Source organism: Condylura cristata, unplaced genomic scaffold (genome assembly GCF_000260355.1).
Source record: "Condylura cristata isolate star-nosed mole 26May11 unplaced genomic scaffold, ConCri1.0 scaffold00034, whole genome shotgun sequence".
Taxonomy (NCBI): Eukaryota; Metazoa; Chordata; class Mammalia; order Eulipotyphla; family Talpidae; genus Condylura; species Condylura cristata.
The window spans coordinates 3,776,699-3,789,627 of NW_004567135.1; the positions used below are offsets into that span (position 1 = coordinate 3,776,699).

Here is a 12,929-nt window from a genome sequence, read left to right on the forward strand (position 1 = left end):
ATAATACATAATATAGCTTTATTTTTTCCTTTTCCATTGGTGTTTATGTTTTAAGTTTATTTGGGGAAAGTTTGCCTGTTTTTGCAAATTTGTAACAAAGTTTCATCAGGTAATAAGAAAATGAAGTGCATTACTAGATTTATTTAACTGAAAATATGGCCCTAGTATATATTAGTTTTTTGAATCCATCAATAGTTTATTTTTTTAATAGAATAATAAATTAGGGAAGCTTTAAACAAAACACGTTATTGGCTGGTGCCTTTTGGTAGATGTGTTTAAGCCTAGTTTTTTTAATGACATATAAATGCACTATAATTTAATATTTCACTTCAAGAGTACTTGATTTTTAATTAATATCATTATGTACATTTTCAGAAATGATACATGTACCATATGTTGTCATTGTAAAGCTTCATGAATTCATATAAAACATTTTGTGACTAAAATATATTTGTAATTTCTTAAGGATTCAAATGCAATTACACCAACGGATACAATTATTTAAAATTTTATTTTAGTTTTTTACTTTTTTTAATTGACACACATTTATTTATAGCACCATGTCTTAGGGTCTGTCTCTTTGGAATGTCCTTACCTGTTCCCACATCGAGGCACCCGGGACTCTCCACCCTGGCCATGGGGCTCCTCCCCCACTTGCTTATACTCACCCATCTCTGCTGGTCGCCTCAATTCTGCACATTCCAAGGATTTATTTTGGCTTGATTAATAATTGCTTATAATTCTGTATGTCTTTGCCCCGCAGATGTATATTTTTTCTTTAGAATTTTCAGCGGTCTGTCTCTTATTTTTTTTTTTCAAATAAACACTTAAATAGGAATTCTAAGCTAGTTATATTACATTATTAGTAGTATGTTCTCTAAATACTATATTAGCCACAGTTTTAAATGGAATATATCAGCCATGCTTGAATCACTGTGATTTTTATAGAAATTTGAAACAAACTTTAAAAGTTTTAACAACATAAAGAAAATAATTTGTTAGCAGTATATCCGAATCTGGATAGTGAAATCAGCAGATGAGCACTTATTCAACATCATGTACTCTATGCTTATAGTTTGAAGAATTATGACTAGAGTTACATAATTGAAAACTAAAATGAAATGCTATGTTTTAGTAATAGCAGCAGTTAGTATTTTTAATACCAAGATGCTGCAGAGGATAGCGCAGCAATCATTACCACTGTTTTCCTTCCATGCATCTTACATTTTTTTTTGTAAATGTGGCTATATTTACTTTATATTCAGTATTATTTTCTCCCTAAATTCAACTAGTACTTATTTTGTTGTGGTATTAAACTCTCTTTCCTTTTTTCATTTCTTATGTCTTCACCAGCAGTTCACAGAGAAGTTGCAAGAAGCTACCGTGGTGACTTAAATAACATTTCAATATGAAATCTAAAAACCTAAGAATCTGACTGTAAATGAGTATGTTTATGAGTATGGAGCTTTCTATATATCATATGAAGTTACATGGATATAAAGTTGCTCATGTACTGTTCTGTTTTTGTGCCTCTTTATTTCTAGAATTTTATTTGATCACAAAAGAGAAATGAAAAACTATACAAGGCAGATAGAATTTATCCTTCTGGGACTGACGGATAATTCTCAGTTACAAATTATAGTTTTTTCCTTTCTTTTTCTAAATTATCTGTTGAGCATGATAGGAAACTTAATGATCATTGTCCTTACTTTACTGGCTCCCCATCTCAAGACCCCAATGTATTTTTTCCTTCGTAATTTCTCATTCCTGGAGATTTCATTCACAAGTGCCTGCATCCCTAAATTCCTAATCACCCTTGTAACCAGAGAAAAGACCATCTCTTATAATGGCTGTATATCTCAATTATTTTTCTACATATTCTTGGGGGTTACGGAATTTTTTCTTCTCGCAGCTATGTCCTATGACCGCTACGTCGCCATCTGCAAACCTTTGCATTATACATCCATTATGAGAAGCCAAGTTTGCCATAAGCTTGTACTCAGTTCTTGGATAACTGCACTTCTGGTCGTTTTTCCTCCATTGATTCTGGTTCTTGACCTAGATTTCTGTGCTTCAGCTGTCATCGATCATTTCATTTGTGATATTTCTCCTATCCTGCAACTTGCTTGCTCAGACACCCATTTACTGGAATTGATAGTTTTCATCTTGGCTGTGCTGACGCTCATCATCACGTTGATATTAGTGGTCCTTTCTTATGCTTACATTATCAAGACAATCCTGAAATTCCCTTCGTCTCAGCAAAAGAGAAAGGCCTTCTCCACCTGCTCCTCTCACATAATTGTTGTCTCCATCACTTACGGCAGTTGTATATTTATCTACATCAAGCCATCAGCAAATGAAAGAGCGACTTTAAGCAAAGGAGTAGCTGTTCTCAATACGTCAGTTGCTCCTTTGCTGAATCCCTTTATCTATACTCTGAGGAACCAGCAAGTGAAAGAAGCCCTCAGAGTTGCATTTAGAAAGATAGTTTGTGCTTTATACAAGTAGTACTGTATGGTTGAAATAATTAAAGTAAAAATATGAATGAAATTTATATTGACCTCTGGTTTAAGAGCTGCTATCTAGTATTTGCATCACTTTGGCTTGCCTGAGTTTAGAAATTCCATTCTATACATTCTTTTTAACTTTATTTACTATTTTTCAGCATGAAATCTAGTAAAGATGATCACAAGTTTTATTTTCTCTGAAAGCATGTTAGAATAGAATGAATATGTCTATAATATATTGTATTATAGAAGATAAGTTTGCAAAGAACTGGATGTATTAAGTACTTTAAATATGGCCCATGTTTTACTTAAAATACATGCTTCTAAATATTCTTAGATATAATAAATTTTGTCATTATTAAATATACTTAAGATGCTCCAGGAGAAATTGAATTTTAAAAGAATAATGTAGAATTATGTCTTATAAAATTATTTATTTTAAGATGTAAAATATCAACATAGTAAAAAAGCACAATTTACTTTAAAATGAATCATACATTTAATATATGTGATTTTATTTTTTGTTTATGTTAGGTAGATGATTCTTGATAGCAGTAAAAAATAAAATATGAATGAAGGCATAAGTAGTTGATTTCCAGTCTTTTAAAAGACTCTAAAAGCAATTTTAATCTCTTAAATATGTCAACGAATGTATTGTATAAATGAGTTTATGTAATGAATTTTATACTCTTAATTATTACATTTTATTTATTTTATTCTTTAAGATTTAGTTGTTTACTTTATGCACAGAAGAACTGGGGTATAGACCAGAGGTGTGGTGGTAAGTGGATTCACTGTGACAGAGTGGGGAGCAGGTGGATCTACTGAAATCCACTGCTGAGGGGAGCAGCAGGGAGACAGGCGAGATCTGCTGCCCTGGGGGTCCCTCCCTGGCCGGGGGGTGGAACTGAGGCTGCCGTGGTGATACTGTGATAGTGCTGAGCATTAGTCTCTAGGCCACCAGGGAAGCCCCAATTATTAAATTTTAATTCTGGGCCCTCCCTGGTGGCACAACAGGGTAGGACGCAGCACTGCAACCTAGCTGCAGCCTCTTCAGCGTGAGTTTGATCCCCGCCCTGGAGGTGACCCCCAGGGTCCAGCAGACCTCTCCAGTCTCCCCACTGCCCTCCCCCAGCAGTGTGTTTCAGTCCATCTGCCTGTTCTGCTCCCCGCTCTGTCTCAGGTGGAGCCTCTCCCCTCTCCCCTCCCCTACACCTCTGGCTTTTACCCCAGTTCTGTATGAATAAATAAATAAATCTTAAAAAACAATTTTAATTCTGTACAAGTTTCTCCCAGAAAATGGCACCAAATCAATTTCTTAAAATTTAAATGACTTTAAAGATAAAATGTTTCATTTTCCCCAAAAGTGGCTCAATTTACTCCCAAGTGTCAGCCCTCAGCACACACAGAGGCCCTGTCCATGGTTGTCCTGACGTACATACCATGATGATAATGGCTTCACACCGTGATGGTGCTTAGACTGCTAGGAAACATCCTCTTCCATGTTCTGTATGTGCCAGTGGTATATATTTTCGTTTGTGTTATGTATACCATATAATTCCCCAGTCAATATTCTGTCAATTAATTTTAACAACAGGGAAAAGAAAACGTGCGTGGATCAATATTACTGGTCAACTTTGATCTTAAGATGAGATAGATCAGTGCATAGCAGACAAAACCAAACAAAGAAATCTGACTATTAAGGTTATGGGGGCCTGGGAAGAGTTGGGGAGCATGAGACATCCACAGTTGTCTAGCATGGTAACATATACCTGCATGATACCATATCCCTGCAGGGCTGTAAAAGAATACCTCTGAAATATATAGTGGTTACCCCTATAAACATAATACCAAGTAATAAACCAACAACCACTAAGTAACAGAGGTCTTGAACTGACAGTCAGACCCTACTACTGGGCCTGTTGTGAGATGACCAGCTCTTGATGACCAGCTATTTGTCTTCAAGTCTTTCCTCTGAGATGCCAGAAAGCAAGGTGTGGAAATAAGATGTGCTGTTACTTTATGTAAAAATTCCTGACTACAGAATATGTGACTGTACGATTTCTATACAATAAAGCAATGAAGTATTTTTAATGAAAGTTTCCTGGCAAAAACATGCTTACAGCTAGCAATTATTTTTCTTGTAGAAATCATGGCCAAAGTAACCCATAAGTCAAAAGTGGAAACCTGCAATTGATTAATTCATCAATCATGAATTTAGTAAGAATGTGGCTTCTATCTGTCAAATCTCCTCAAATTGGTTATTTAAGACCTGTGCATTTCACTGAATGTAAATTTACCTAAAAAAAAGAATTTCAAATACAAATCTGGACACAGGATGCTTTACACAGTTGTGCGGACTGCTAGTAACTGCTTTGGTTGTATTCTAGACCCATGCAATTATTGTGATAAGGAAAGTTAGTTTAAAACAGCTCTATGATTCTAACCTTCATGTCCCAACACAGTTATATCATGTTACAGATCAATATATAAAGACATTCTCTGTATTTGAAAATGATCTTTTTTCACATACAAGCTACAGAAATCTCAAACGTGTATATATATATCAAATGTCACTCTCACTGACTTACCAAAACACAATACAATCCTAATTTGGAAGGAAAGTATTTGAATATCAACATATGGGATTCCAAAACAACCGCATTTTTTCCCTACTGATAAAAATCAAAACAAAGTGGGTAGGAAAGTGAAAATTGTGATTTTTCAATTCTATCAATAATTTAAAAGGAACTTTTAACTTCCCATATATATTTAAAATAGCTGCTCAGTTTGTTTGTTTTTTAGATTTATTTATTCATACAGAACTGGGGTACAGGCCAGAGATGTGGAGGGTGAGAGAATTCACCAGAGACAGAGTGGGGTGCAGAAGAGGCAGATCGACAAAGTACACTGCTGAGGGGAGCAGCGGGCGGGTCAGGAGCGGTCTGCCGCGCCCTGTGGTCACCTCCGGGGCAGGCGGGAATCGAACTCATGTGGAAGTGGCTTAAGCTTCTTAGTGCTGCGCTTTAACCCGCTGCGCCACCAGGGAGGGCTTCTTTAGTCCAGTATTTTATGCCCTTTAGCAGTTCCTTCCTTTTCCTATTCTTGCTGGTTTGCTATACTTGAAAGCTCTTAAAATCCTTTAACTGAACTTGGCTTGTGTGTGAGGTATTTGTTGTGTTTCACCAGCACTTAAAATATAGTGTGTCACCATGTTCCTCTGTACCTACTCCGTGTCTGTCTGTATGTGATGGATAGCGTGTTTAAATATATTTTATATTAAAGGTAGGCCTTGAGTGAACTTCTTGCATGAAAATAAATAACTAGCTAATTTATCTTATAATGATTATGAAGATGCTTATCTTCTGAATGACCACTTTGTTGGTTTCGTTATTTTAATTATCCTGTCATGGTTTGTTTGCTTTTATTTTTAATCTATCTTTGATATTGGTATTTTCTGTTTTATTTTTTTTATTTTATTCTTATATTTACAATATTAATTTTAATGCCTTTGTTTTAGAACAGACTAGTAATATTACTACATAATGTACCTCCTATATAATTTATGTGCTTTTGAATATTACTATTTTCCTTCCCTACCACATTAAAAAGAAAGACTAGGTTAGTGGTGGAGACAAGTTTAATTGATTGGAAATATGTTTGCTAGTTTCACATATGAGGTTGGTTTGGTTGAAGAAGGTGTTGACAGAAGATGTGAGATTAGAATACAGAATAAATGACTAAAAAGATAAGTAAGACCAAACGAAAGGTACAAAGCAATGAAATGAGTTAGAAGTTGTACCTAAATATTGAGAGGACTTTCATCTCCCATATTACTTTGATTTGTCAGAGTTGTGATTTCTTTGAGAGAGATGCAATCCTCTTCCAAAAGTCACTGAAGGCTTGTTTCACTTGCTTGTTCCTCAGGGTGTAAATGAAGGGGTTCAATAAGGGGGCAACAGAAGTAGTGAGCACGGACACACCTTTATTTATGGCTACCTCGTCCTTTGCAGAGGGTTTGATGTAGATGAAGATGCAGCTTCCATAAGCAATGGACACCACCACCATGTGGGATGAGCAGGTGGAAAAGGCTTTCTTCCTTTGTTGGACAGAGGGGAACCTCAGAATTGTTTTGATGATGTATGTGTAGGATAGAAGTACGCACACGAGGGTAACAATGAGTGCAAATACAGCCATAATGATAACCATTTGTTCTATCACCCATGTGTCCGAACATGAAATCTTTAAGAGGGGGCTTGCATCACAGTTAAAATGGTCAATGGCATTGGAGTCACAGAATTCAAGCTGAAGGCCCATGCTGAGAGGTGGGAGAACGATCATCAAACCAGACACCCAACAGCAGAGGACTAGTGAGGTACACACCCTATTGCTCATGATGGTCATGTAATGCAGGGGTTTGCAGATGGCAACATAGCGGTCATAGGACATGGCTGCCAGGAGAAAAAACTCTGTTGCTCCAAAGAGAATGACAAAAAATATTTGACTTGCACAAGCATTGTAGGTAATAGTATTGTCTCCAGTTGACATACTGTACAGAAACCTAGGAATACAGACAGTGGTAAATGAGACTTCTAAAAAGGAAAAATTTCTGAGGAAAAAGTACATAGGGGTTTTAAGATGGGAGTCCATCCAGGTGAGGGTGATAATAGTAAGATTCCCTGTTACACTCAATGTGTAGGTGAGAAATAGGAAGATAAAAAGCAGGATTTGCAGTTGTGGGTTGTCTGTCAATCCCAGAAGGATGAAAGTTGTTATTGCTGTGTGGTTTTTCATCTCCGCCTTTTGGAATCTGCTAGCAGGCATATAAAAATCATGAAGTTTTTTTTTTTTATGAGGAAGTAGATATAAAGAATTTGTAGCAAAATGTAGTATATAAAAGCTCAGTAAACTCCTTCTCACATCAATATTACCACAGTTCCAACAGCCTTTCTGAAGCATGTATGCATGAGCAGGAAATAATTCTCTCCGGATTCATGATATTGTGAAAACAATCATTATTTTGTTAGGTCAGTCATTCGCCCTCTCCCCTACCCCCCGACATTGCCAAAGGTTGTTGATTGTAATTCATTAAATAGTTGGGATTACAGATTGGGAGGAAGGGTGACATTGCTTCATGTCTATAACATTCTTTATCCAAGGCAAGCTTTGGCTATGACCAGGGCATAAGTGGGGAATTAAAGGCATGAAGCCTGTTTCACTGTTGCTATCAAAAGATGCAGTTTCCTCCTGGAAAATAAGCAAACAACAATCACAACAAAACTCAACTCAACACTGATTCCTAATTTTTTCTTTTGTCTCTTTCTTCTTCTGTTCTTCTGTTTCTCATTCGTAACTCCGACAGGGTTTGGATAGTATTTTATATCAAACATGGGTAAAATTTGCCATCAAGAAATAAACAACAGGATTATTCGTGTTATCTTTCAGTCAGTTGACCATATTTCCATTTCTCTTAAAGTCCCTGAAGCCAAAGCTACGCTTAATATTACCAACTATAATCTTCCAGACTGCGTTTTCACATAATGGTCTTAATTTCGCTGAAAAGACAATGGTGTCTCTATCACCAGTTTAGACTTGCAGGCTCTACAGCCTTTCATTTCAACACTCACTGCTTTTAATACGCCCTCAAGGACTTTCTTACTGTTCAAACAGCACATTTTATAGTTACTTTGCTTTACACCCCCCCCCATATTTTTAAAATTAAGGTTAGTCATTCATAGAACTCCATCTCATCATGATTTTTCTCCTAACCTTAAATCTCACTTCTCAATGTCCTACTCAATCCTTCATCTTCTATTCATGCTTGAATTGTTGCTGTTTCCCAGTGCCAGTGTTCTCTCTTAAGGCCCTTAGCTTCCCGATTTCTGTTTGTGATTTGTCTTACCTCATGTTCTTCTTCATGCATAAAATTCACTCAGTGAAACTGATTTGATTTGCATTTAATTGATGAACTCCAAAACAAAACTTTCCAAGTGAAAAACACTACCATATCTACCACCTGTTGGGTGCTAAAGACACCTCATATTCTATCTGCTCACAGTGAAGTCTTATTCCTCCCCAAGTCTTCTCTTCCACTGGAAACTATTTCTCACAAAGATCAATTTCTTTTGTAAAGACACCTAATGAACAGTACCTGCCTTATATTCTTACCTCAGTATTTATAAGTTCCTTTCCTTTTTTCCCTCATAACTTTAGTTGCAACAGCATTGACTAGTTGCAATTCTCCACACTGTCTCCTGTGCAAAAGCTGACTTGTGCCTGCCTGTCGGTCCTTGAGGAGACTTTGTGAATATCAGTTATTCAAGGAATCTTCATTTATCCTTCCAGAATATGAAAGTTTGATCTTGTTATTTGTAAACACTTGTCCTCCCTGTCTTGAAAAATATGTCAGTATATTTCAATATACTTACATTTCTCTTCTATATTTCTATATATTTCTCCAAAGTAAAGACTATATTTTATATATTATTACATTCCCTATGGATGGCATGTGAGGCATTATATGAGTGGGAATTGACATAAGAGTTATCTGTGGGCTGAGACTCAGCTGTATTCTTTAATGCTTGTTTTGATCAGCTGGTCCAACAGTTTTATTTCCCTGTCTCCTTCAAATTACCCTGTAATTTTGAGTACATTCTTAAGTAAAAGGATTGAATTTGAAATCCCTGCTCTAAACTTTGTAAATCCTCCTTTTCCAGCCTTTCCCTCTGGCTTTTGACTAGTCCTTCTTTTATCTTTAATATTATAATTCTCCATCGGTTGCTACTATTTTCTCATTGAACTGTTTCTAATAATCTCTCTTCTGGAGATGTGGGCATTAACCAGAATTCACTTCCCCTATGATGTTTTATAGAAACCAAAGTAGTTTACTTTCTGTGTCCTCTTTGTCAAAGTGGATACCACTGACTGTGTTTATAGGTTTGTTGTTCCTCTAAGAGAGATGGTGTATTTTAGAATGCTTTCTTTAGCTTTCTTGCCTTCTTCTCAAACCTCAGTACCCTTTCTTTGACAAAAAGTGTTCTTCATTCAAGGGATTACTTTATATAGTTTTCATTAAAATCCACAGGAAGTCACACAGATGTTATATATGAAGACCTTCTAAAGGTTCAAAAACATCCTAATATTCTTAGGGTCATTGGATCACTGGGATCACTAATAAACTCTAAAAACAAGGGACTGCTTTGTTCTCTGTTATATCCCTCATTGCTACAATAACTGTGTCTGAGATATAACAACTACTCAAGGTTTTAAATGAATGATATACTTAATACATTAACTTTTAGTTACATTTGCATTTAATTTTAAAAAGCATGATGAGAATTTCAGATTATACTCACCAAATTTAATTTTTGTATGGTAGCTATGAATTCCTATTTGAAACCTCAGTCTCTTGGGGTTTCAATTTCTCTATCCTTGAAGGAAATGGTATATCTATGGGAGAGATAAATAATTGTATGAATATTTCTTCAATCATTCATAGTTTGTTTTCAAATACTTCCTATAAATGCAGTGAGTCCTCTAAGAATGAGTTCCTTCCTGCCACCTGATAAAGTCTCATCAGGTACACTTGGAAAAGCCAGCTGTGGCTTACAGAGATCAGCACCAGAAAATGGATGCAGGAAAATTAAAGAAAAACTCTGTTTTAATGTTACAAGCTCAGCATAGTTAATATAAAGACACAGCAAAGCTACTGACCCAAGCTTTCTAGAGACAGCTTGTCACATACTTACCTCAGTTAAACACTTAAGCCTTTTTATCACCTTGGTAAATAATGGAAACTTTCTTTTGGTGACACTTTCGTTTTCATATAATCCATGCTTCATTATTTAGGACTGTGGGAACTCCATTTAAAATATAAATTGAGGCATACATGTATATGAGAGAGGCAAAGAGAGGGAGGAGGAAGCATAAGTAGTAGTAATGGCTGTGATAATAAACAGAAACTGGAACTTCAAATAGGAACAGACTGAGAATACTTACAATTTGTCAAAAGATTGATGGTTAGAGCTTAATATTGGATCCAAACTAAGGTGTTCAGTCACCTAAAATCAAAAAACAAGCAATAGGTCAATGCTACATGGAGAAATAGTGCTCTCCCTGCTTCCTTCTTAAAGACCTTGCTATTCTTACTGAACACAGGGGCATAGTTTCCTCCTATTTTCTCCACCACTGCCCCTGAAATAGTGTCACCACTATCTGGACATGCAATGCTCAGATCAAAGTTTTATTTTTATGAAAGAAAAGCATTCTAGGCTTATTTTTGATAGATTCTTCTGATATTTCACACAAAACCATTTTCACTTATTTTCCTTAGGAAAACACACCTCACTCTTTTGCTGTTTTGCTTTGGGAATATACAGTACTGCAGAAACATTATTTGAGACAAATTCTTAATGACTTTTGGGAAAATAGTAATAGGGCACTAATGAATTATGCCCTAGAGCAGTGTTGATAAATATACTTTAATTGGTTGATTATGAGACCTGTGTCCCAGGAGAAGTTTGAGGAAATGACCCAGTGGAATGATAAATGGGTATTTGGAGATGGGGGGATGCTTAACAAAAATAAACCAACATTTTCAGGTGTACATTTTCATATGATCCACATATTATCATTCACAACATTGAGGGGAATCAGTTTTTTTAGGAAAACATCTGGTTCCACAGATGATGCATCAATTTCATGATTATTAGAACTTTTGAGATAGGTCAGCTAGACTTTCCTTTAGAAAGTACTTATTTTACAGTGAGCTAAGTAACTGGTATACATCTAAATTTAGAAATGACTCAAATTTCACCTTTATGCTTCTTTATTATTCCCAATATGTTAGCATAAAGATATATTTTAATAATGCATACTAAAGTTATTCTTTATGAACTAGCAAACAAATATAGCTCATCTCACAGTGAATAAATGAAATGTGAAACCATAATTATTAGAAATGATATATTCTTGTTGAATATATAAGTGAAACCTAGGATATGAAAATTATTTTTTGTAACCAATACTGGTAAGACAAATATATATTCAAATATAACCAATAATTGCATTACTATATACTTTATCAGTAATGTAGAGGCATATTTCATTTCAGAAAATTTCATATTATGTATCTTTTGTTTTAAGAAATTTTCCTTCATATGATGTGATATATACATATACACATATTATTAAGTACTTATATTTCAAATATTTTCTGTTAACAATTTAAATCTGAAATGTACCTCAAATATAAATGCATCAGATATATGCTAACTTTAGAAACTTGCCTTTTTGCCTAACAATATAATTTTAAACATTTGTTACTCTTAGGAAATCTTTATTTTCAACAAAAGTTAACAATTTGTTATTAGTTTAGACATTTCCACAACCAGCTTACATATCTCAATATGGTCACACTTTATGGGTATTTCATAGTGAATCAACTCTCTGTGGCACATTTAAAATCCCCCCTATTATAAGTAATATTAGAATGCACCAATGTGTATATATCTTGATACTTCCCGATTTCCTTTTGAGAGTAAGTTTATACAAAACAGCAACAGGGTTGTAATTTTACGAATAAACTATTCATACATATTTTCATATTTGCTTGAATCTTATACTTTTAATAAGAATGATTATTTTAACACAAATTTAGCTGTAAAAGACAGATATTTTTAATCCTGTGTGATATAGAATAAATGGTGTTCATGTAACTTCCTGTGGAACATTTACCCTACTTTGGTGATATATTACTTGGTTCTAAAGATTTTTAGAAATAAACCTAAATATGTTTATTTTTGCAAAATATTTAATGGTGAATATTCCAGTTAAAAGACAAAGATGTCAAATTGAATGTTTAAATTTGCAGCCTGTTATTTATTTATTCAATATTCAAATTGTATTGTTTTTATGAGGTAAAGGTAGTTTATAATATATTTATGAATGTAAGTTCAAACTTCTGTAAATGTTTACTGCCACATCACCCACGACCAAGCGCTCATTGCCGCCAATGTGGCACATTGTTCTCGGTCTCTGCTTTGTAACTAGCTTTGAACCACCTTCTCTGGCTGTCTTAATCATACAGACTTCTAGGGTTTGTTTTGATGGTTCCTTATTTTCTTTATTACAGTATGAGGTACTTATCATCTTCTCCAGTGCCACCGAAGTTAACTCATTTGTTTGTTGTTTTCTCTGTATACCACATGTAAGTGAAACCATCAGGGTTTTCCTTTCTCTGAATCACATTTCACTAATGTGAATTGTAATTTCTTCTATGTTTAATCTATGCTTTTTCAAATGGCAGGATTAAATTTTTATAACTGCATAGTATTCCATTATGTATATGACATCTTCATCCATTTTCAAATTGCTTAGTACTTCACTTGTTTCCAGTTCTTAGCTATTGTAAATGGTGCAGCA

At 34.9% G+C, this 12,929-nt stretch overlaps 2 protein-coding genes across 2 annotated transcripts; one reads left to right on the forward strand and one right to left on the reverse strand.

The window, feature by feature from the left end:
* The first annotated feature begins 1,569 nt into the window (after positions 1–1,569).
* LOC101634192 (olfactory receptor 6C70-like) lies at positions 1,570–2,508 on the forward strand. The gene has a single exon (XM_004692476.1). It carries the CDS (start codon positions 1,570–1,572, stop codon positions 2,506–2,508), a length of 939 nt encoding a protein of 312 aa, XP_004692533.1.
* A 3,845-nt stretch (positions 2,509–6,353) lies between these two features.
* Positions 6,354–7,301, reverse strand: LOC101634422 (olfactory receptor 6C2). The gene has a single exon (XM_004692477.2). The coding sequence runs from the start codon at positions 7,299–7,301 to the stop codon at positions 6,354–6,356; it is 948 nt and encodes a 315-aa protein (XP_004692534.1).
* Between the last annotated feature and the right edge of the window lie 5,628 nt (positions 7,302–12,929).